At 41.0% G+C, this 26,142-nt stretch overlaps 1 protein-coding gene across 1 annotated transcript in view; it reads left to right on the top strand.

Annotated features, from left to right (window-relative positions):
• ESF1 (ESF1 nucleolar pre-rRNA processing protein homolog) overlaps positions 1 to 26,142 on the top strand; it is an 84,464-nt gene that overhangs the window by 28,916 nt on the left and 29,406 nt on the right. The window contains exons 9-10 of the mRNA XM_033939799.1: positions 5,739 to 5,903; positions 16,150 to 16,268. Coding sequence (XP_033795690.1) covers positions 5,739 to 5,903; positions 16,150 to 16,268 — 284 coding nt within the window. The remainder of the gene's footprint in view (positions 1 to 5,738; positions 5,904 to 16,149; positions 16,269 to 26,142) is intronic.

The raw sequence follows: 26,142 nt of genomic DNA on the forward strand, positions 1-26,142 counted from the left end.
GCATCTGTGAGCACATCGAAAAAAATGGGCAGCTAAAACCGAGTCAACATGGCTTCTGCAAGGGTAGGTCGTGCCTCACAAATTTATTGTACTTCTTTGAGGGGGTGAACAGCCAGGTGGATAAGGGGGAATCTATAGACATCATTTACCTTGACTTCCAAAAAGCCTTCGACAAGGTACCACACGAGAGACTGCTTAAAAAGATATGGAACCACGGGGTACAAGGGGAGATCCACCGATGGATCAAAAACTGGCTGGCAAACAGGAAGCAGAGGGTTGGCGTAAAGGGCCACTACTCAGACTGGAAGGGGGTCACGAGCGGAGTTCCGCAGGGGTCGGTGCTGGGACCGCTCCTGTTCAATATCTACATAAACGACCTAGAGGCGGGAACCAAGTGTGAAGTCATTAAATTTGCAGATGACACCAAACTATACAGCAGGGCTAAAACCAGGGAAGACTGCGAAGATCTCCAAAAGGATCTAACGCAGCTGGAAAAGTGGGCCGAAAAATGGCAGATGAGCTTCAACGTGGGGAAATGCAAGGTCATGCACGTGGGAAAAAAGAACCCGATGTTCACATACAAAATGGGGGGAACACCACTAGGGGTCAGTAACCTGGAGAGAGACCTGGGAGTGATGGTAGACGCAACACTGAAGGCATCGGCGCAATGCGCCACGGCCTCAAGGAAAGCAAACAGAATGTTGGGTATCATTAAGAAGAGTATTACGACCAGGACAAAGGAAGTCATCATGCCGCTGTATCGTGCAATGGTACGGCCGCATCTGGAGTACTGTGTCCAGTACTGGTCACCGTATCTCAAGAAAGACATGGCGGTACTTGAGGGAGTACAAAGAAGAGCAACTAAACTGATAAAGGGAATGGAAAATCTCCCATACACCGAAAGATTGAAGCAGTTGGGACTTTTCTCCCTGGAGAAGCGAAGACTTAGAGGAGACATGATAGAAACCTTCAAGATCCTGAAGGGCATAGAAAAAGTAGACAGGGACAGATTTTTCAAATTAAGGGGCACCACAAGTACAAGGGGGCACTCGGAGAAATTGAAAGGGGACAGGTTTAGAACAAACGCTAGGAAGTTCTTTTTCACTCAGAGGGTGGTGGATACATGGAACGCGCTTCCAGAGGCTGTTGTAGACAAGAAAACATTAAATGGTTTCAAAGAAGGTTTGGATAGATTCCTAGAAGAAAAAGGGATTGAGGGGTATAGATAGGTATAGACTATTGCTCAGGCAATGGGCCTGATGGGCCACCGCGGGAGCAGACCGCTGGGCAGGATGGACCTATGGTCTGCCTCAGCGAAGGCAACTTCTTATGTTCTTAAGTTGAAATAGACACTAGAAAATGATATGGGATTATTTCCCGCGGTTATCCATGAGGACGGGAACGGTGACGAATTTTGTCACCGTGTCATTCTCTAATGGGGAACGCCCATATCAGTCTCTCGGACCTGTAAAGACAAAGGGTTTATTTTACAACATTCATTAAACAAGAAACTGCTCAACATGAGCTCACATATTTATTGCCTGTCAGTTTTGATATAGTCACAATCATGCCAGGATGTCCTGTGAACATTCATTCATAAGTGAAGATTTCTTTAGATCTGTGATTTTTTTTTGTCATTTTGATTTTTGCAATCAGTTTAACAAAAAAAGCTTCTTTTGGCACTAAGATGAAAACACAAAATGCTTTATTTGAATCATTTCTGGCTGGCTTACCTCGGGGAAGGTGTCAAGATGCTTGCCTAAAGATTCTTGAACACAGTTCCTTTTAGGTACATTGCAAAGTTTATTCATGCTGAGCAGAATTAATTTAAAGGGCATTCGAGATTTCTTTTCCTTGCTAACTAAGCATAGCACATAGATTCAAGTATAGAACACGGGAGAAAACTGACGGATTGCAACAAAAATGTAAAGAAGTTATAAGGTGGTTGTTTTTTTTAGTTATTAAATATTTTCAAAACATAACAAAAGCAGAAACAATAATCAACCATCCAACATACAGTAAATGAAAAGTCATACCATCACTCTTCGGTTCAATGCCCAAGGTTAGCATATAGTGATGAAAATTTTTTTTGCCCCTTACTTCCCCTCCCACCTACAGGGGTAGAGCAGCAATTGTCAAAAATTATAGCTATTCAAAAGATTGTCCATTCTCTTAACATTTGACAAATGGGTCCCATATTTTAATAACAATAAATAGAATGCTCCACTTATTTAAACTACAGGCACTACCTCCAACGGAAGAAAAAGCCTCAGGTATTATTACGGCAGAGCAAAAAATGCTCAAACCTCCTCCACCCACATCATCAGCAAAAAACTTCCAGAAGGAGTGTGCTGCTACCACTACTCTATTTATGCAGGACTGAAATCGTTTGCAGCCTATAAACTGTGAAGATGAAACAACATGTTAGCCAATGTTTCACAGCGTTGGTAAGAACAGAAAAGCAAGCCAAGCAACGTAAGTAGGGAAGTGACATTTAACAAAGCCCTGAAGAAACAGCTATACGCTGTGAAACGTTGGCTAACATGTTGTTTCATCTTCACAGTTTATAGGCTGCCAACGATTTCAGTCCTGCATAAATAGAGTAGTAGCAGCACACTCCTTCTGGAATTTTTTTGCCGATGATGTGGGTGGAGGAGGTTTGAGCATTTTTTGCTCTGCCGTAATAATACCTGAGGCTTTTTCTTCCGTTGGAGGTAGTGCCTGTAGTTTAAATAAGTGGAGCATTCTATTTATTGTTATTTATTTATCCACTTCCACTTTTTTCAAATAGTCCCATATTTTAATGAAATTTGGACATGTGATATACAAAATCCACTTCAGCAATTACTTATCTGAGAGAGGGGATTATGGTTTGTTTCCATGCTGCTGCCAGAACCAATTTCCCCAGTAGCTCCGGTGGCTTGATATTTAATAAGCTGCAGCCCATTGACTTCATTAGTGGAAATCCAAGGATATCTGTAATCAGTACAAAAAAAAACATGCCCCATTATAATTAGGCCTGGGAGCATGTCCACAAAATATGAAAAAAGTACTCCTTTCCTTAAATGTTCACCAGTACTGGTCAGAGACATTGCCATACATGTGAGCTGATGATGTAAGATACCAATGAAATATTTTATATCTTTATTACTTGTTATAAAAACGTAAATAAATTCTTAGATATCTTTTCCCAGGCGTTTGGTTCATAAACACACTCTAGAGCTTGTTCCTATACTGTTATGTATTTTATAGGTGTAGCCAATTGCTGCAATAGGGCACAATAGAATCTAGATATACATTCTGTACCACTACTCTCATTCTATGAGGGTTTCCTCTTTTTATAAATCAAGGGGGATCCATTTCATTTTTGAAAATTTAGCTTTATTTTTTATTTTTCACTTTTTCATCTTTAGTTTTATATTTTCTTTCTTTGCACTCTTCTTCCTACTTCTCCTTATGGGAACACTTTCCACAGTGCTTCTTTAATTTGCTCTAGGCACACCCTCCTCATTTTTCCTTCTAGCACACTTGTACTTGGCCTACCAAGAAGAGCCAACTCCATATCACAGCAGCTCAGCCTTGGTGCTATTGTTAGTGGCAATAGTTTCTTCTAGTCTCCCTAACATCAGCAACAACAATGAGTTCTTGGCCCAGGACATGTCCCCTTACTCAGTGGCCTGAGACAGGTCCCCAACATCAGAAGTGTCTCCTCTTTATGGGGTAGATTCTAGGTGCTTGGGTTTTATTTGGCTCTGTTGAAATGTCTTTTAAAAAATACCTGTTTAATAACATGAACATTTACAACATCCTTTTTTTAAAATACAAAATTAAATAAAATATACAGATAACATTACAATACATTAGTGATTTCTATTCCGCCAATATCTTGCGGTTCAAGGCGGATTCCATAAAAGTTTTCAGAGATTACATAAAAGTTTAAATAAAAGTTTACAGGAATAGCATAAGAGATGTCATAAGAGTTACATAAGAATTACCAAAGAGTTGTTGAGATCTTAAGGTGGTAAGTGTTGGGTAAATAGAGGCATTTTAGCATTGGTTGGGTAGTTAAAAGCATATTAGAGTATATTAAGGGTGTAGAGTGGGTAGGTGGGGTTTAGGTAGGAACTGGTCATATTAGATAGATTTTATGTATTTTTGAAGAGTAGGGTTTTAGTGTCTTTCTTGAAGGTTTTGTAGTCTGTGGTCGATGACAACAGAATGGTGATTTGTCTGTCCAGTTTAGCTGCTTTGGTGGCTATTAGGTTGTCATATAGTTTTTTTCGTTTGACATTTTTGGATGGTGGGTGTGTGAAAAGTGAATGGGTTCTCCTGTGCCTGGATGAGGAGGATTGAGTTAGTCGGTTATTTCAGTAGGTTGGACTTTCTCCATTAATAGCTTTGAATAGTAGGCAGTAGAATTTGAAGTGTACTCTTGCTTGTATTGGGAGCCAGTGAGAGTCATGGTATGCTTCTGTGATGTGGTCATATTTTTTCAATGAGTAGATGAGTCTTGGGGCTGTATTTTGTATAGTTTGTAATTGTTTTATCATGGTCGCTGTACATGGGAGGTATAGTATGTTGCAGTAGTCTATTAGTCCAAGGATAAGGGATTGTACCAAAAGTAGGAATTGTTTCCTGTCGAAGAATTTTCGGATTTGTCTTAGATTTCTCATGGTCACGAATGATGCTTTTATTATTTTGTTGATTTGTGGTTGCATGATACAGCCTCTGTCAATTAGTACTCCCAGAAGTTTTAGTGTGGGTTGAATAGGGTATGAGATCGAGTTTATTACTAGATTTGTTAAGGTAGGAGTTTTATTGTTTTCTAGGAGGATGAAGTTTGTTTTGTCAGGGTTAAGTTTTAATTTGTGCTCTGTCATCCATGTTGCTACTGTTTCGAGTGTTCTGTGTATTGTGCTTGTCATGGTGGGTTCTGGGTGGTCGAAGGGGAGGAGAATAGTGATGTCATCTGCATAGCTATATGAGGTTATGCAATGTTTGTCTAGGTAGAAGCTGAGGGAGGCTATGTATATATTGAATAGTGTGGGTGATAGGGGTGATCCCTGGGGAACTCCGCAGGGGTTGAACCAGGGTTCTGATTTTTCTTGCTTTGTTTTAACCCTGTAGGATAACATGCCATGTTTCAATAATAACAGTACTATTACATTACAGTACTAAATCTATAAGAACATATATAAGAACATAAGAATTGCCGCTGCTGGTTTAAACCAGTGGTCCATCATACCCAGCAATCCGCTCACACGGTGGCCCTCTGGTCAAAGACCAGCACCCTAACTGAGACTAGCCCTACCAGCGCCTATTCTTGTTCAGCAGGAACTTGTCTAACTTTGTCTTGAATCCCTGGAGGGTGTTTTCCCCTATAATAGCCTCCGGAAGAGCATTCCAGCTTTCTACCACTCCCTGGGTGAAGAAGAACTTCCTTACGTTTGTACGGAATCGATCCCCTTTCAACTTTAGAGAGTGCCCTCTCATTCTCCCTACCTTGGAGAGGGTGAATAACCTGTCCTTATCTACTAAGTCTATCCCCTTCAGTACCTTGAATGTTTCGATCATGTCTCCTCTCAATCTCCGCTGTTCGAGGGAGAGGAGGCCCAGTTTCTCTAATCTTTCGCTGTAGGGCAGCTCCTCCAACCCCTTAACCATTTTAGTCGCTCTTCTCTGGACCCTTTGGACCATTTTGTATTGATTGTCTTCTCCTTTTGTTTTTTCTTGTTTAGGTGATAGTGCGATCCTTGTGACAGAAGATAGCACAAAAAACAAAAAAATTCACAAGGATGATGAAGAACAAATTGCCAAGTATAAGGAACTCATTAAAGGTATCCAGGAAAAAGAAAAGAAACATGAAGAAAATGACTTGGAAATGGAGGTCAAATGGGTTCCAGGTACAGTTACTTAGTTTTTGGTGAAAACTGAAAACAATCATATTTGGTAGCACTTGTTGAGGTTGGGATGAATAACATGAAGAAAGACCTGGCGAAACTTGAAGAATGGTCTGAAATTTGGCAGCTAAAATTTAATGCTAAGAAATGCAAGGTCATGCATTTGGGCTGCAAAAACCCGAGGGAATGGTACAGTTTAGGGGTGAAGAACTTATGCGCACGACAGAAGAGCGGGACTTGGGTGTGATTGTGATGATCTTAAGGTAGCCAAACAGGTTGAAAAGCTGACAGCGAAAACTAGAAGGATGCCAGGGTACATTGGAAGAGGTATGGCTAGTAGGAAAAAGGAGGTATTGATGACTCTGATGAGACCTCATTTAGAATATTGTGTACAATTCTGGAGATCGCACCTTCAAAAAGATATAACAAGGTTGGCGTCGGTCCAGAGGAAGGCTACTAAAATGGGGTGTGGTCTTCATCATAAAGTTTATGGGGACAGACTTAAAGATCTCAATCTGTACACTATGGAGGAAAGGCGGGAGAGGGGAGATATGATAGAGATGTGTAAATTAATCACTCCAAAATATGTTATTAGCCAAGTGGTGGAACTACCCATTGAAAAACCATTTAAATAAAGTGGAGAAAAAAACCTCAATTTTATATGCAGACGGCAACCCAATGAGTTTTTCAGCCGTTCTTAATCTGTATCATGTTCAAAAAACTCCACTAGTGGAGTTTTTTGCCCATGATACAGATTAAGAACGGCTTAAACACTCATTGGGTTGCTGTCTGCATATAAAATTAAGTTGAGGCTTTTTCTCCATTGTACTTAAATGGTTTTTCAATGGGTAGTTCCACCACTTGGCTAATAACATTTTTTGGAGTGATTAATTTATAGATTGTTATTATTAGTATTGTTCTAGAAAGATGTGTAAATACCCACGTAATGTAAATGCGCATGAGTCGAGTCTCTTTCATTTAAAAGGAAGCTCTGCAATGAGAGGGCATAGGATGAAGTTAAGAGGTGATAGGCTCCTGAGTAATCTAAGGAAATACTTTTTTACAGAAAGGGTGGTAGATGCATGGAACAGTCTCCCAGAAGAGGTAGTGGAGACAGAGACTGTGTCTGAATTCAAAAGGGCCTGGGATAGGCACTTGGGATCTCTCGGAGAGAGAAAGAGATAATGGTTACTGCGGATGGGCAGACTAGATGGGCCATTTGGCCTTTATATGCCATTATGTTTCTATGTTTCACAGTTTGCTGTGAGAATGCTGTCGGTAAATTAAAACTAAGCTCCAAATCTTAGACTCCTTAAGTGGTTTTTTAAAAATCTTGTGTAGTAGCTAAGATTCTTTTCAATGTGAGACTGGGACAATTAATAGTGGAAATTGATGATATGTTTAGTTAATGCTACTCATTACGGGATAGTGTTTTAATGCACCAGGCTGTGTTTATGTTGTATTCAAAGTGGAAGAACTACAAAATGTAGAGCATATAAGAATAGCCTTACTGGGTCAGACCAATGATCCATCAAGCCCAGTAGCCTGTTCTCACGGTGGCCAATCCAGGTGCCTAGTTACTGGCAAAAACGCAAAGAGTAACAACATTCCATACTACCGATCCAGGGCAAGCAGTGGCTTCCCCCATGTCTTTCTCAATAACAGAATATGGACTTTTCATCCTGGCAATTGTCCAAACCTTTCTTAAAACCAGCTATGCTATCTGCTCTTACCACAACCTCTGGCAACACGTTCCAGAGCTTAACTATTCTCTGTGTGAAAAAGTATTTCCTCCTATTTCTTTCAAAAGTATTTCCCTGTAACTTCGAGTGTCCCCTAATCTTTGTAATTTTTGACGGAGTGAAAAATCGATCCACTTGTACCTGTTTTACTCCACGCAGGATTTTATGGAATTCAATCATATCCCTCCTCAGCTTTCTCTTTTAAGAGCCCTAACCTTTTAGTCTTTCCTCATTCTAGAGGAGTTCCATCCCCTTTATCATCTTGGTTGCTCTTTGAAGAATCTTTTCGAGTGCCGCAATATCTTTCTTGCGATAAGGAGGCCAGAATTGAACACAATACTTCAGGTGAGATCACACCATGGAGCGATACAGAAACATTATAATATTCTTGTTAACCATCCCTTTTTTAATAATTCCTAGCATCTTGTTTGCTTTTTTGGCTACCGCCGTACATTGAGAGGAAGGTTTCATCGTATTGTCTACTATGACACCCTGATCCTTTTCTTGGGCGCCAACCCCCAAGGTGGTCCTTAGCATTCGGTAACTGTGATTTGGGTTTTTCTTCCCAATGTGCATCACTTTGCATTTGTCCACATTAAATTTCATCTGCCACTTGGACACCCAGTCTTCCAATTTCCTAAGGTCTGCCTGCAATTGTTCACAATCCGCATGCGTTTTTAACAACTTTGAACAGTTTAGTGTCATCTGGAAATTTAATCACCTCACTCGTCATTCCAGTTTCCAGATCATTTATAAGTAAGTTAAATAGCACTGGTCCCAGTACAGATCCCTGTGGCACTCCACTATTTAACCCTACCCTCTGTTTTCTGTCCAGGAACCCATTCCTAATCCACAACTGAACATTGCCTCCTATCCCATGACTCTTTAATTTTCTCAGGAGCTTCTCATAAGGAACTTTGTTCAAAGCTTTCTGAAAATTCTAGATATACTGCATCACAAATTTTATTACATCGTTAACATTTTTCACAGCAACTTAAGAAAAAAACACAATAAAGAAAACCGTTCCACTGAATCGGGCACAAATTCCTAAATCCATTCCATTCCTTTTCCGTACATGTACACATTAAATCTTTATTGCAATACTAGTCTTTGAATATACCATATATACTCAAATATAAACAGATTTTGGGGCCAAACATGGTGGGGGGTCTTGGCTTATATTCAGGTCTTCACCCACTCGCCTTCCCTCCTGGACTTAATTCAGGCCTCTGCTGGGCCTGCTGTATTGCCTGGTGGGGTTAGCCAGGATCCTTCTCATCTCCTGTCCCAGCTGGCTGCCAGTTTTTTTTACCTCCCTCCCGCTTCCCTGCATACCTTTTTGAATATCTGGTGGTCCGTGAGAACTCGCAACAGCCATTCAGTGAGAGAATCAGCGCCGGGAAGGAGCGAGGAAAGGTCGCTCATGCCCAGTACACTTCTGGATTACTAGGAATTCAAAAAGGTACGTGGGAGGAGGTAAAAATAAATTGACAGAGTCTGCCGGGACAGGAGACGAGAAGGACCCCTTCTTTTCCAGCCCACCATGTCATACAGCAGGCCTGGTGGAGGCCTGCAGGACTTTGGGAGAGAGGGGGCACAGGGTACAGGGCAGGAATGGGGTTGGGTGCAGAGCCTGGCAGGAAGGGAGGGGGCGAGCCAGGGAGGGAAGGGGGACAGGTTGGAGAGCCGGGCAGAGAGGGGGCTGAGTACAGAGCCTGGCAGGGGAAGGAGGGGGGCAGGGCACAGATCCTGGCAGGGCACATGAATATTAAACACCCCACCCTCGTCATATTCGAGTTAACCTTTTTTCCTTCTTTTTTTTTGGGGGGGGGAGGGTACCTTGTCTTATACTCAGATTGACTTATATTTGAGTATGTACGGTAGTTATTAACTAATTTACTTCAGTATTCATTGAGGCAAACATCAAGGCTACCCCTCTCTCCCAAAAATCTGGGAATTTTTTTCCTATTAACGCCTAACAATTTGCTTTTTTGCTGCTGCTGCACAGAGTAGAAGGTTTCAATTTATTGTCCAAAATGACTCCTAGATCTTTACTGGTTGGTGACTCCAAAATGGAACTTATCTTCCCTATTTATCATTTTGCAGGTGTCCACATTAAATTCCATCTGCCATTTGGATCCCCTTTCTTCCAGTCTCACAGTGTTCTGCAATTTCTCACAATCCGCATACGATTTAACAACTTTGAATAATTTTACATCACCAGCAAATTTAACCGCTGCATTTCTGGATCCCATGTCCAGATTGTTTTTAAATATGTTAAAAAGTATTGGTTTCAGTACAGATCTTGAGACACTGCACTGTTCTGTGTTTTTTTGTCATTTGAACCAGCTCTCAGTTCACACAGGACATTGCCTTCTGTCCCATGATGATTTAATTTCTTTAGAAAGCTCTCTCGTGATGGATTTTATCAGACATTTTATGAAAATGATGGTCTCCAAAAGTGATGTGGATTCTCTTGTTTATATAACTTAGCAATTAATGTAGTAACAGTTGAAATCATGCTGTTTCCTTTTTTACCTAGGCTCTCATATTCAAAATTCTCTGAGTTCTTGCTTTTAAAAATTTTGACTGCAGGAACCAGCCTGGGTACCAAACCTGAATCTGGTTCCTGGGCCATTGAACCTATTCAATAACAACATTTCCAAACTAGAATATTATTTTTTAGGCTTTTTTCAGCCACATGATAGTGTCTATTAGGGAAGCTCCCTCCATGTGTTTTGTTGTTTGTTTGTTTTTTTTGCAAGCATCCGAACATAAAGGCAAAGAAATGCTTGTACACTGACTCGTATGAACCAACAACTCCTATTCACTCCAGTTATGTGTACGCTGAGAGCATATACCATCTATGACCTGACCCCTATTGCCAGAAGAATAATCACTGAACTTATTTGTAATATGAAAAGGGGAAAAGGCTTCAGAAGCCACAGGGCAAAACTATTGCACCAGAGCTTTGAAGGCTAGCCCCCTTCCCCCCCCCCATGCTTCTATCGTTGACTGGAAAAACCCCTTTAAACAGCTCACTCTTTTATTATGTTTTTAAAGTTCAAACTGTACTGGCAAATATCTATACAGTGTATCACAGACTTACCCCCTCTTCTACAAAACCGTACTAGCAGTTTTTAGCGCAGAAATGGGCTGAATGGCCCGCACTGCTCCCGACGCTCATAGAGTTCCTATGAGCGTCGGGAGCAGCGCAGGGCATTCAGTGTGGCTCCCCACACTAGAAACTGCTATCTTATCTTACCCTTAGAAGTGTGAAGCTTCACTGAGTGGTGCTTGCTCCTTCGTGTCTTCTCACTTCAAAATCTCTGTCCCAGTGCAGACTATGTTGTAGCGGGATACAATCCCTACTTTACTTTGCCGACGATGGCCAACATTTCATGATGTACATAATCATTTAGTCAGGGCTCTGCACGAAAAAGATTAAAAAATCTGAAAAAAACACAAGCGATAAGACCTTGCAAAAGGTAAAATACATTACCTGACGTGTTAAAGATGCTTAAGAGTCTAAAGCAGGGGTTTCAAAGTCCCTCCTCGAGGGCCGCAATCCAGTTGGGTTTTCAGGTTTCTGCAATGAATAAGCAGCATGAGATCTATTTGCATGCACAGCTTTCATTGTATGCTAATGGATCTCATGCATATTCATTGGGGAAATCCTGAAAACCCGACTGAATTGTGGCACTCGAGGAGGGACTTTGACACCCCTGGTCTAAAGGGTAAGTGAAGGCTAAAATGTATTTCTAGGCCCCAATAGGGCCTGTAAGGCTACTCCATAGACGCAATTCTCATCAAAAGTAGGTGCTGAAATATCCTTTAATATCCTGGCCTATTTTTCCGGCACCTACCTTTAACAAAAGCTGCAATGCTGTAAATGGTGCCATTGCGTGATTGACACACAATCAGTGGCCATTTTTTAGGCTGTGGAGTAATACTGTTAAATCTATTATTTATTCCACTTGATTCTCCACTATTCAAAAGTAACATCAGAATATTTTCAAATTAATGATATAGAAGAAATTTCCATAGAGACTTTTAAAGCATACATTAGAGGACAAATTATTTCTTATTCAGCAATGCAAATAAAAAAAGAAAAAAAACAATTTACAGAATTAGAAAAACTAATAAAGTCTCTAGAATCAAAATTAATTGAAAAATGGGATTATTTGACACAACAAGAATTGTTAAAAACTAAAGGTAAATATAATGAAATTTCTTCAAAAATCATTAGAAAAGATTTATTTGTACAACAAGCTCTGTATTATGGAAATTCAAATAAAGCGGGAAGAATGCTAGCAAATTATCTCAAAGCAAAAAAAAAAGAAAACAAAAATAATTGCAATTCAAAATGAGAATAGAGAAATGTTATCTCACAATGATCACATAATGAAACAATTTTTGAAATTCTATAAAAAATTGTATTCTTCCGAGCCTTATTCAGAAAAGGAAAAAGATGGTTTAGAATTTCTAAAGTTAATAAAAGGACCGAAAATTCCTGAACATATAAAACGAAGTTTAGAAGAACCAATATCCTTAAAAGAATTAGATACAGCATTGCAGTCCCTTAGGGTTGGATCCGCTCCAGGTGGAGATGGTTATACAGTAGAGTTTTATAAATCATTTCAAAACATTACAATGCCCTATTTATTAAAATTATATCAGACACAACTAAATAAAGGTTATATCACAGGTACTATGGCTGAATCAATAACTATAGTTTTACCTAAGCCAAATAAAGATCCCACTTTGGTTTCAAATTATAGACCTATTTCTTTAATAAATGTAGATGGAAAAATTTTGACCAAGGCATTAGCATTAAGATTGGCTAAAGCTCTCCCTTTCATTATTGATATGCATCAGACAGGTTTTGTTGCTCAAAGACATTCATCTCATAATACTAGATTGGCACATCACATGTTATATTTGACAAAATCCATTAATGACCCAACATTCTCTATTTCATTAGACGCTGAAAAAGCTTTTGATAGAGTGGAATGGACCTTCATGTTTCAGGCAATGGAATGGTTTGGTATAGGATCCGGTTTTATACAAATAATAAAAGCATTGTATAACTCCCCTGTTGCTAGATTATACATCAATAATAATATTTCAGAAAAATTTATTTTGCAAAGGGGAGTTAGACAAGGATGCCCACTATCTCCACTGCTTTTTGATATCGTTTTAGAACCCTTGTTATTAGCTATAGAACAAACAAGGGAGATACAGGGTATTCCACATTCAGATAGAGAATATAAATTATCAGCATATGCTGATGATATTTTACTTTATTTGAGAAATCCGGAAACAACCATTCCAAATTTGCTTGAATTGATTGAAAAATTTGGAAAATTTTCAGGATATAAAATAAACTGGAATAAATCAGAAGTACTTCCACTCAATGTACATTGTACAAAAAGTCTATTTGATTCATTTTCTTTTATTTGGAAAGAAGAAGGAATAAAATACTTAGGAATTTGGATAACAAAAACTGTAGATGAGACAATGAAAATTAATGAAAAAAATATATTACAAAAAGTGTCAGAAATGTGTGAGCAATGGAATCCTCTGTGCATATCCTGGTGGGGGAGAATACAAACTGTAAAAATGATGATATTACCAGTAGTTTGTTACCAAATGGGTATGATACCAATTTTTTTTCAGGGGTCATTTTATAAAAAACTGGATAAGATGTTAACAAAATTTATTTGGCTTGGAAAAAACCCCAGAATTGCTCTAGTATCATTACAAAGACCAATTGCGGAGGGAGGGGTAAATTTTCCAAATTTTTATAGGTACCATCAAGCCTATATTATGCGTCAGGGTATGTATTGGATCCTCCCAGAACCCATTGAACATATACCAGATTGGTTCTGGTTAGAATGGAGATTAATGTTTCCTTTACGTCTAAGTCATGTTATCAGTATTCAAATGCCAAGGTTATATAAGGATCACAAAATATTGGTTGATACTTGGAAAACTATAAGATATATAAGTAATCTAACTCCTATTCCAATAACTAAATCAACGACTCAAACAATATGGCTCAATCCAAAGATCAAAGTTGACGGTTTTAAAATTATCTGGAAACATTGGATGATGAATTCGGATTTTAGAAGATGTAATAAATAAAGGTAAACTGCTTGAATTTTCACAATTGTAAAATAAATTCGGTTTGAATAAATCACAATATTTCAGATGGATGCAATTGAAGCAGGCCATTCAGGTAGGGTTCCCTGAATGGAAAAATCTTAATAATTATCATAATATAGAATTCTTATGTTTTCAGATAGATTCCATGGGTCACCAGGCCGCAAGGTGGTATAAATTAATATCTAAATTTGTATATAAAAAGAAAAAAAATGGTCTTAGAGATATTTGGAGCATTGAGATTAAGCATCAGATCAATGCATCTCAATGGCCACGACTTTGGTCTTGGAGGATAAGATGTACACTGTCAGCATCTATGAGACAAACTTGGTTTTTTATTTTACATAGAGCTTTATGGACCCCTACACGTTTACATAGAATTGATAGCTCTAAGTCTAATAGATACTGGCATTGTCATCTTGAAGCAGGGACATTAGATCATCTTTTATTCTATTGTCCATTCATATTAACATTTTGGAAATCAATTTGGCCCCAAATCAATAGGATGTTAGAAAATCCTGTAGCCTTGACATACGATACAATTCTATTTGGTACTGCAATGAGATCTCAAAGTCAAATTTCATCAAATAACAACAAACTTTTATTTATAATGACTGGAATAGCAGTACAACAAATTACACACAATTGGAAAAATTGTGACAGATTGAACTATAATTTTTGGTGGAACTCAGTTTGCCATATATATAAAATGGAACATACATTTGCAACACAAAAAGGATATATGGATAAATTCAAAAAGATTTGGGGACCATTAACAAAATATTGTAATAATTGAATTTCATTTTCCCATAATAAGAAAATAGTTAAAGAAGAAAGGGAGGGAGGGGATATGGGAGGGGGATTTATACTCTTTATTATAAATTATAAATAAAATATTATTAATAGATGGTATTCTTACATGAAAACAATGTAATAAAGGGAGGGGAAAAAGGTTAATAATTTAAAAAATAATTGATAAAATCATTACAATATATATGTTGTATAACTTTATAAGAAAAATAATTACAGTTATATGATATATAAAATCATAAAAAATATAAGATAAGAAATGTTATGTATAAAATACATTATAGAAATATCAAGTGTATTATTAAGATAATTGTATGAAAATTTATGACACTTGTTGTTAAATGAAAAAAAATCAATAAAAAACTTAAACTGGAAAAGTAACATCAGACTTGCTTGCTAGCTATTTAAGGTTTATGCCTGTGGTGATACGGTGGTCTAATTTGAATTTCCTTATAGCAATCCCATAATCAGCCACTAAGCGTCAGTATGAACCTACGTGAAGATATGACTAAAGGATGTTTTTCATTTTCTGTGGTATTAGCACAATCTGCTTTTTATACATATCCAAGGATTAGAGGTTTTCCAAAAGGAGCTTCTGTGGTTACCCATTTCAGCAACTCCTGTGTAGAAAATCTCAATTGGAAGAAGAAAGTGTATCTGTTAGTTGCATAATATTTTAAATTTACTGTTGCACATATTTGAGAGCATAGTCTATTCTAAAATTATTTGTCTTACATTACTTTTTAAAGAGTGAAAAGATTGAGAGCCTTTTATAAGTTAATATTGAGAAGCTTGGTGCTGCCCAGTAAAATGAATAAGTTCAGCTTTTATTTTGTATTTGTCATGCTATCTTTAGAAACAGTAAATGTCTTTTGGCTTTGCATTGGCTGCCATTAAGTCAGTGCTTTGAATTTAAACTATTTACAGTCACCTTTAATACATTATGAGGGTACTTCTATAACGTAAGCTCTAACATTTATGCACCAGTTATGTGGGTAAATATTCAGAATACAAGAGTATATACACATAAATGCCTATGCACTGTTCTGTAACTATGCATATATCTTACAGTAACTCATAGAATACTGGAAATTACAAGTGTATCACTCAAAATCATAGAAAAAAAGGGAAAGAAATGCCCTGCAGCACAAAAGTAACTATATAAGGCAACTTTGTTAATCAATAAATCTTCACCAGTCTTCATCTGAGGACTTACTTAGAGATGAGACTCCACAGGTGACCCTTGAGGAGAGGAATGCTGGCCTAGTGCCTAACCCTCAGTAAGCCTAGTTCTAAGAGAGAGACTGTAGAGGTTCAGCATTAAAGAGCTTTCACAGCAACCTGTGAACTGCATATATAATTTGCATATATTTGCTTGAGGAGAGAGCTGTTGACTAAAAGGTTTCTTTGGATCTGTTTAAGATCTTTTTGAGATTTAGGGAAGTAGGAGTGGGAAGTGGGAGGAAACTGCTGGACTATTAAAGAAAACCAAGTGAATGAATAACTTTGATTTTTCTTCTTTTTTGTTTAAGGACTCAAAGAAAGTGCTGAAAAGATGGTTAAAGACAAATTAGAGGGAAAAGACAAGTTTACACCTTGGGAACAATTTTTGCAAAAGAAGAAAGAGAAAAGAAAGCTCAAAAGAAAAAAGGTAACAGAGTCAACTCATGTACATTTTTTTTTAAACATTTGCTTTTTGAGCAGAACAGTGGTAAAATAGCCCATCATACCAGTACATCATTTTATTTTGAATTGTTCTTAAAAATGGTTTCCTTTTGCTACTTAAATTTATATTAACTTTTCAATCCTTCTGCCAAAAGCAGTATTAAAAAGCCTTTTCTTTAGGTTGGGCAGCAAATAACAGAACAGGAAAGTCACTAGAAGCATTGAATATTTCTTCAGTAACCAAGGGGTACTTTGTGTAACACTCAACAGTTTTCTAATTTTTCTAATGATCAGATATCTTAGCACATGGATAGAATATATAGGGGGGTTAGGGAGGGTAAAGGTAATTAGAGCTAGAATTCTGATAAAAAGGGGTTTCTTTACTTTATATTATAAGAATAATTGTTTGTAATTCAAGTGTTATGAAATAATTGTATTTATTATGAATTTTTCACTTGATATAAGAAATAAAAAAGAATAAAGAAGTTTAAAAAAAACACTCAACGGTTTTCCATATCCACAAGTAAAGAAGTTTGTTATTTTCAAGCAGATGGAACTGTTGTCTAGGAGGCCACAGTCTGTCCATCTTGTAGAACTAAGAAAAGTCTAGACAATGTTGCTTTCAGTAGCTTCACACACATTTACTATAGCTCTGACAGCCAAAATAAATATCACTACAAAAATGCTTGATTAAAGAAGAACAAACGTGTTGTTGTTCTACCCAGAATGCTAACTTTGATCATTTTGTTTATTGCTGCTTGGAATGTTGAGAGTTCATAGTCATTCCTAAAAGATAATACAAGCCCTGGAATGGGAAGAGAGTTTTCAGCTGAACTAAGCAGACTGAGTTTTCAAAGTGTTCGCAAAGGCTTTAGATTTATTCAGACACATATAAAAGCTTGTACAGTTTAGGAATGACTTCTCTCAATGTGTACATCATAGGTCTCAAAGTTACAGGGAAATAAATACTTTTAAAACCAATAGGAGGAAATATTTTTTCACTCATTGCCAGAGGTTGTGGTAAGAATAGATAGCGTAGCTGGTTTTAAGAAAGATTTGGACAATTTCCTGGAGAAAAAGTCCATTGTCTGTTAATGAGAAAGACATAGGGCAAGCCACGATCGATAGCATGGAATGTTGCTACTCCTTGGGTTTTGGCCAGGTACTAGGAACCTGTTCTGGGCTCCTGGGGAGGACGGGCTATAAAAATGAATGAATGAATGAATAAATAAAATGGATTGGCCACCATGAGAACAGGCAACTGGGCTTGATGGACCGTTGGTCTGACCCAGTAAGGTTATTCTTATGTTCTTATGTCATCAATGCTTTTGGGTAGCAGGCCAAAAGAAACATGAAACCTGTTGTTGGAGGAACAAGGGCGTGAATCAAGGTGTCTGTTGCACATATGCTTGTACACACAAACACTTCTTATTTCCAAGGCTCACAGCTCTCACTTAGTCTCAATTCAAGTTTTGAACTAGGGAAGGGAGATAAAAATTGTTAAATTTGGCTGAGGCAGGCAACGAGAGTTTCCTCCTGTGCTGGACCACCAAGACTTATGGTAGACCTAGTGGAGGCCTGGAAGGCAGCGGGAGGGAGGGTGGACAGGGTACAGAACCTATCAGAGCAGGAAGGAGGGGGGCTGGGTACAGAGTCCAGCAGAGGAGAGAGGGAAGAAGGGAGATGGATGTAGGGAGGGTGGGGGACTGAATGCAGAAATTGGCATGGCAGGCGAGGGAGTAAGGGAGGGGGCTGAATGCAGAGCCTGGCAAAGCAGAGAGGGAGGGCAAACGGTGCAGAGCCTAGCAGGAAAGGAGGGGGATGGGTGCAGAGCCGGGGGGGGGGGGGCTGGAAACAAAATCGGGCAGGGCACTGCACTTGAATATTAACACCCCCCTTCCAATTTATATTTCTGTCAACCTTTTTCCTCCTTTTTTTTTTGGGGGGGGGAAGGTTACCTCAGGTTATATTCAAGTATATATGGTAATTTTGCAGGGTCTTTATCCATTTTCTGTCCTGCTCTGTGTAGGCCTAAAGGCTGCTGTTTAACGTGTTTTACTTGTGAGAATATTTTTTCTTTTCATTTAAATATAGTTTTTCTTTACATTTAAATATATTTTGGAGTTCTTTTCTTGTTTTTTAGTGTAAATCGCTTTGACCAATTTTGTAATTGCAGTATAGCAAGAATTTTTAATAAACATAAACACATGACAGCATATGGCTTTGGAAGTGCAACACTGGGCTGTCTCCAAAATACATCTGTCACCTCGTGATTATGGTTTATTGAACTTAATCCCACCTTTCCTGATGTCATTACTATCTATTGAATGTAGGCAGCTGATTTGGGCAGGGCTAGAAGCAGGTTGGTAACTCTTTTAAGGCAGATAGTTGAAAGAGGCAGATTCAGCTAGATCTGCATACTTTCTAACTTTCTTGGAAGGACAGCTTTCTTCTAATTGCTGGGCCCCATTTTCTATAATGTGTGAGCTGGCTTTATCTAACTACAGAATTTAATTTTGTAGGGTCTTGCTTTTTAATCAGCAGATTTGGTGTCAGGTCAAAAGTGCGCCGGGACAAAGACGCGCACAGACAACTGAGCGCAACGTGGAGGTGCGCGCCGAAGAAAATGACTGTTTTAAAGGGCTTCGACGGGGGGTGTGGGGGGGGAACACCCCCACTTTACTTTATACAGATTGCGCTGCGTTCTGGTGGCGTTGTGGGGGGGTTTGGGGGGTTGCAACCCCCCACATTTTACTGAAAACTTCACTTTTTCCCTAAAAAACAGGGAGACAGTTAAGTTTCCAGTATAATGAGGGCAGTTACATCCCCCCAAACCCCCCACAATGCCGCCGCGATCTGTATTAAGTAAAGGGGGGTTCCCCAACAAAAACCCCCGTCGGAGCCCCTAAAAATACTCTTTTTCTTCGGCGCGCACTTCCATCTTGTGCTCAGTTGTCGGTGCGCGCCTTTGTCTTTGGCGGTTTTGTCTATGAACCGCAGATTTTCATGCCAGTCTTATCTATGTAGCTCTTTTCATGTTTTCATTCTTCCTTCCTTTTAAGTTATCCATCAGAGATGACTGTGCCTAATATAGTATTGGACAGGACAGTAACTTTGCTCTATTTCCTTTTAGTCTCTGTTTCTTCTAATTTGTATTTTTCTAAATTTCTTTTGGGAATATAAACTGCTTTGATGTGTAATGAAAAGCTATATATAAAATTTGTAATAATCAAGAAACAATTAAAAATGCTTTATTATTAGATGCTATAAATCCTTTAATCTTAAAAAGCTACTCTGTTCATTTCATTTATCCCGTGTGAATAGTTCCAGGATACGAGTATGTCTAGTTCAGTGCAGTACAACAGGGGCGTAGCCAGACACCCAATTTTGGGAGAGCCTGGTCCCAAGTCAAGTGGGTAGATTTCTCCCTCTCCCACCTGGGCGATCCAGCTTCTGCCCCTGGCACTCTGGTGGCTCAGGCCACGCCTCTCCTGCCTGGGCGATTCATTCCCCTAGCACTCCGATGTCTCAAGCCACCCCTCTCCCGTCTAGGTGAGCCGCTCCCCCCCCCCCCCCCAAACACATTCCGGTGTCTCAAGCCCACTGCTACATACCTTTTAGAGAGCTGATCTTCACCAGCAATGAGCAGCATGACTGATACACACTGCTTGCACTGGTTCCACAGCCTTTCATCGTGACGCAACTGCCTGTTCCACATAGGTGGAGTACATCAGATGGGGCCAGCACGAGCAGCATGTATTGGTCACACTGCTCGCTGCCAGAAGAGATTGGCTCTCTAAAAGGTACGTGGTTGGAGAGTTTTCGGGAGTTTTCAGCTAGTGGGGCTTGGGGGATCCCCACCAGCTACATGTAGATGTGCTGCTACTTAGCCACTGGTACTACAGCAAAGTTCATGATGTGCCACACAATACTTGCCTTTACAGCTAACAGAAGAGTGTATGTCATCTCCACTGGTGTGCTTCATTCTGAGGTTAGAACATTATCATCCCTCTAGACCGGCACAGATGGATGGGTTTACGTTCCTCTGCCAGCAGGTGGAAACTGAGAACACATTGACTTTTAGCAATAGTACAAGTGGGCTGTGCAGTCTCATCTACAATCAGTCTGTTCTCAGTCTCCAGCAGGTGGAGGTGGTAAACCTATGCAGTCTTTCCTCTTGTTAGTTAGGGCCTGTTTAGTGGCCTTTTTATTGTCCCTTTTTTGCAGTCTGGTTTGAGCTTGGGGGACCCTTTCGGGGGTCTGTCTGACCTTGGGGGTACCATACTCCCATTTCCCCCACCTCCCCAAATTTTAATTAGAGGTGCCTCAGCTGTACGCCTTGCCACAGTCGGGCAGAGACTACAGGTTTGAGAGCCTATGCTCCTTTGTTAGTTAAAGTTATTATTTAAAAAAAAACAAAAAATCCTGTCCTGAAGCAGTGCTGGTCTGAAAGGAAGCCTTTAATTGCGCTTAATTGATTTTTATTGCTAACCGGCACTTAGTTTTTTCTTCCTAGAAGTTCATAATGAGCACTTTAAAGAAAGTGAAAAAGTACTCATTGTGCTCCCGCCAAGCGGTTGATGCAGCTGGCATCTGCACCAAGTACTCCGGCTGTTGCGAGGAGGAATCCTCGTTGGCTTTGGGTGCCAGCAAGCAGGGTTCCTCTTCGTGCATGTACCTCTTGTCGGCTGTAGGCAGTAGGGAGTCACGGGCTTCCCCTTCCGCCCACAAAGGATTTTCCCTAGCTGTCAGTCAGGGAAATCAGGTTTCCCTTACTGCTAAGAGTGCTGGGGATTCCTTTACCTCTACAGCTGATGCTGCCTGCAATTCTGCTTTAGCAGCTGGGCCTGTTCTAGCCTCTGCCACTGCAGACATTGGTGGAGATTTTTTTTTGGTGGGCTTTTCATTAGTTTTGGCAGGAAGCTCCACCATTTTGCCTGTGACTTCAGGTGACCTCCCTCCTGTTTTAGAAAAATAGGAACAGGTCATGGGTGTTTTCTTTTTCACCGGCTGTGTGTGTTTTTTTGCCTCCAGAGGGTTTTGCCCCTGATTTTGTGTTAGCTATGTAAAAGATTTACTTGCAGGCAGCTGGGGGTCCTGCTTCTTCCTCAGGGGGGGGGTCTCTGGTTCTTTGGGTGGGGGTCTCTCCCTTTGGCCTCTGCCCCAGACCAGCTCCCCCCCCCCGCCTCCATCCAAGCATCCGCAGGTTTCATGGAATGAGGATTTTTTTCCTCGCTAACGTTGCTTCTCCTGGACCTCTTGGATAACCCCCAATATCCTTTTGGGGGTGGGATGGGGGGGCGGATGATGTGGATGGTTGGGTTTCTGAGCCCCGGTTGACAAGGACATTTCGGTCGTGTTCATTTTTCAGTAGGAAGAGCTGCAGGAGCTTATTCTTCAGATGTCTTTCGTTTTGCGCTTTGAGGAAGAAGTTGTGGACCCTCTGCTTTGGGGGATCTGGTCGGCCTCCCATTCTTTTCCTATGCATCAGGTTATTGTGGTGTATGTTCAGTGGAAGACTCTGGACACGCCTTTTTGCGTGGTGCAGTCCATGGCTCGTCTCTATCCCATTCCTGATGTGGATAGAGATCCTTCAAGTCTCCTGTGGTTGATGCTGTGGTATCAGCCATTGCTCACAGGCATACGGTGCTAGTGGAAGGTGGCTCGGCCTTCAGAGACTCCCAGGACCACAAGATGGAGTCTCTCCTTAAACAGAGTTTTGACGTGGGTTCCTTGGCTGTCCAGGCGGAAATTTGTGGCGGTGTGGCGGCCTGGGCTTGTTTCCGGTGATCCGAGCATGTCTTTGACCGGGAGTCTGCTGACTGGTCTTTAGTGGATCAGGAGGTGGCTAAGATTGAGCTTGGTGCTTCTTATTTTTCTGATGCCATGTATGATTTGTTGCGGGCATCTGCTAAGTCTATGGCCCTCAGAGTGGCCACTCATTGTACCCAGTGGCTTTGTGGTTGGTCAGCGGATGTGGCCTCTAAGTAGAAGCTCAGTAAATTTCCTTTTTGGGGTTCCTTCCTTTTGGGGGAGGAGTTGGATAAGCTCCATCTCCACCCACCTGGCCCAATACTGTGTTCGAGTCCTTCCCCCAGTTCTAATAGGAGCCTATTTGTGGGCATTTTACTGGAGATGGGCCTAGATCATGACGGATCAGTGGGTCCTAGAGGTGATTCAGGATGGCTTTGCTCTCAAGTTTTACCGGCCCTTGCCAGATCTTTTCCTCTCTTCTCCAATCGCTGCCTGGCTGGCCCAGAACTTCTTCTCCGATAGCAGAATTGACGTCGGGGAAAGGAATGCTGGGGGCCCGACGCTTCTACAGTCGGCGGTGGCTTGGGGGCCTGTTCCCTGAGGGCGGTGGCAGTGGCTTGGGGGAGGGTAGGAAGAAAGAAAGGGGGCAGGCAGAGAGACAGAAGGAAAGAAGGAAAACAGAAAGAAAAAAAGAAAGAAGGCATGAAGAGAAAAAAAAAGAAAGGGAGGCAGGGAGAAAGAAAGGGCAGGGAGAGAGGAAGAAAAAGTTGGGGGAGAGAATGAGGTCTGGAGGAGAGGAAGCATATAGGAGGCTGAAAATAGGGAAGAAATATTAGATGCACAGTCAGAAGAAGACAGTGCAACCAGAGACTCATGAAATCACCAGACAACAAAAGGTAGGAAAAATGATTTTATTTTCAATTTAGTGATCAAAATATGTCCGTTTTGAGAATTTATATCTGCTGTCTATATTTTGCACTATGGTCCCTTTTACTAAACCGCAATAGCAGTTTTTAGCACAGGGAGCCTATGAGCGTCGAGAACAGCATGGGGCATTCAGCGCAACTCCCTGCGTTAAAAACTGCTATCGCGGTTTAGTAAAAAGAGAGGGGGGTATATTTGTCTATTTTTGTATGGTTGTTACTGAGATGATAATGCATAGAGTCATCTGCCTAGACCTCTTTGAAAAAAAAAACGGAATATAAATGATGATTAACATTTTCTCTGCGTACAGTGTTCTTTGTGTTTTTTTAAATTTTTATTGTGGGTAGATCATTTTGACTTGGTCATTTTAAAAGTAGCTCGTAAGCCCAAAAAGTGTGGGCACCTCTGCTCTAAATTATACTGAAGGTGTTTTCTTTCCAAGTTACAAAAGGCTTAACTTTAAGTTTTTAAATAGTTTGAGATCTCCTTTACGTGTGATTGCTTGTTGATATTGACCAGTAGGTTCTGAAATTCTGAGAATGATTTATAACATGTTTTCCTATAATGGGAGCTAAAGAAGAAGAAAGCATATTCCTTCTTATTACAGTATGGCACTATGGTAGTTATGCTTTGTATAGCACTAGTAAAGCTTATAAAAATGAAGTTTGTATACTTTCCACATTTTTGGTCCCTTTTTTTATTACGAAAAAGTGTAGATTATTTTTGCATTAACTGTAAATTCATAGAATATAGGATTCTTTTGACACAAAGATTTACTTCTGTTATGCGAACTAAACATTTTTAATGTTATCCCTGGTACATTTTTGCAGACGCAGAAGCATGTCTGTATAATGTTTTGGCTACTGGTCTGAAGCGAACATTTGCTCAGCTGCACAAATATGAATTTACAACTTAAATAGTACAACGAGTGCTGTATAGTGAATTAGAGAGCTTTTTCATGCCTTTACAGTAGCTGTTACGAAAAACAGTAATACTAATTGTTGTAAAGCAGGATGAGCAAACTTTATGGTGGAGATGTGAGTTGGTCGGAGGACAGTGTGAGTGGGTTGGGGGACCATTCTGAGGAGTTGAAGGTGTACAGATATTCATGGAACAAATGAGTTTGGCTCACTCTTGACCTAGAGGCCAAGTTTTAGTCTAGATAACTTGAATCTATGAATAGATAAATAGAAGATCTGGATGATTCAAATTCAAAATATAAGGATAAATTACTTTGCTGCTCACCAGCTGCAGATTTTCAGCTTTATATCAGGAAGACAGGATATGGCTGGCTCTCCCCCACTCCCCATCGCTTCAAGGTGAAATGCTTTCTTTTAACAATGTGCTAGTTTTTCCGTGTCAAATATCAAGGATTATCCCAGGACAAGCAAGCAGCATATTCTTAACGTATGGGTGACGTCACCGACGGAGCCCCGGTACGGACCTTTTTAACTAGAAAGTTCTAGTTGGCCGCACCGCGCATGCGCGAGTGCCTTCCCGCCCGACGGAGGAGTGCGTGGTCCCCAGTTTCTTCGTTTCCACGGAGCAAAGAAGTCTCATGTTTTTCAACGGCCGTTGAAATCATTAGTTTGCCTTCCCGCTCGCGTATTTTTTCCGAATTTCTTCCTTTTTTCCCTTTGGATTACTTTATTTTTCCTTAAAAAAAAAAACAAAAAACTCATCGAGTTTTCTTTATTTTTTCGAGCCGGCCCCGGCGGGGCCTGTTGTCACCATACAGGCCTCCGGCTTTGATTTTGCGGAGGCCGTGTTTCCCTTCATGCCCCCTCAACCGGGTTTTAAGAAGTGCCAGCGGTGTGCACGCCCGATCTCTCTCACAGACCCGCACAATTGGTGCCTCCAGTGCCTGGGTCCAGAGCATCGGGCTGACAGCTGCACCCGCTGTGCTACGCTTAAAAAGCGCACTTTGAAAAATAGGCAGATCCAGCAAAATATTTTGTTTGGTACCGGATCTGCCATGGAACCTGCCGCGACGTCGACGGCACCCCAAAAGTCGGCACCGACGACGTCGACACCACCGGACCCTTCCTCGGGGTCGTTGGGCCCAGGTAAGCCGGCTAAGAAGCCTTCCACTTCCCTCGAGCGCCCTCCTGCCACGGTTGCGACACCAGCCATTCCGGCACCGCACCGGCCCTGCAAACGCTCCGCTCCGATCTCGGTGAGTGCCTCATCATCGGCCTCCTCATCGCCGGAGCGTAGAGCGGCACCTATGGTACCGAAGAAGAAAAAAAGCGGTACCGGTGCCTCCCCTGGATGACCGCATCGCAGCCATACTCCAAACACAGTTACAGGAGCAGCTGCAACAACAACTCCAACAACTGTTGCCGGCGTTGCTGGCACCGCACCTTCCGGTACAGGACCGGTCCGAGCCTCGCACTGTCCCTTCGGTGTCGACCCCCTCGGTACCGACTAATACCTCCATGCCAGTCCTCTTGGCCGAAACACCTACGGTGCATACCCGTGCTACTGCCGACCCTGTCCGGTCCCAGGAACGACATCGGTCTTCCTCACCCGGTACCGCCTCGGTGCGCTCAGGAAAATCTCTCTCAAAGACCCGCCATGCCGAGCCCTTCACGCCGATGTCCAAACGTACGCACCCCGACGATAGGGACCCAGACTTGTGGGAAGACTCCCCTCACGGTACCGAAGAGGACGCTTCGTCAACCAACGAAGAACCCTCCATGACCGACACCGCCTCCAAACCAGAGCAATCCTCTTTCTCTAAATTCCTTAGGGAAATGTCAGCAGCTCTTTTCATCCCCTTAGAGTCCGACTCTAAGAAGTCTCAGGCTTTCCTCGATGCCCTAGACTTTGAGCAACCTCCCAAGGAATTTCTAAAGTTGCCCGTCCACGACATCTTACGGGAAACTTTCTATAAGAACTGGGAGACTCCCCTCACTGTTCCCGGAGCCCCTCGTAAATTGGATAGCTTGTACCGGGTTATCCCAATCCCAGGGTTTGACAAACCTCAATTGCCCCACGAGTCCCTCCTGGTGGAATCTACTTTGAAAAAATCTCAGGGTTCCAGTGTATATGCCTCCACCCCTCCTGGCAGAAGCGCCTTTTCCAAAATTCCATGCTAGCCAATAGAGCCAACAACTACACCTTCCACTTCTCCTTCTACATGAAGCATCTGGTGCAACAGCTCTCCTCCTTACAGAAAT

Source organism: Geotrypetes seraphini, chromosome 3 (assembly GCF_902459505.1).
Source record: "Geotrypetes seraphini chromosome 3, aGeoSer1.1, whole genome shotgun sequence".
Lineage (NCBI taxonomy): Eukaryota > Metazoa > Chordata > Amphibia > Gymnophiona > Dermophiidae > Geotrypetes > Geotrypetes seraphini.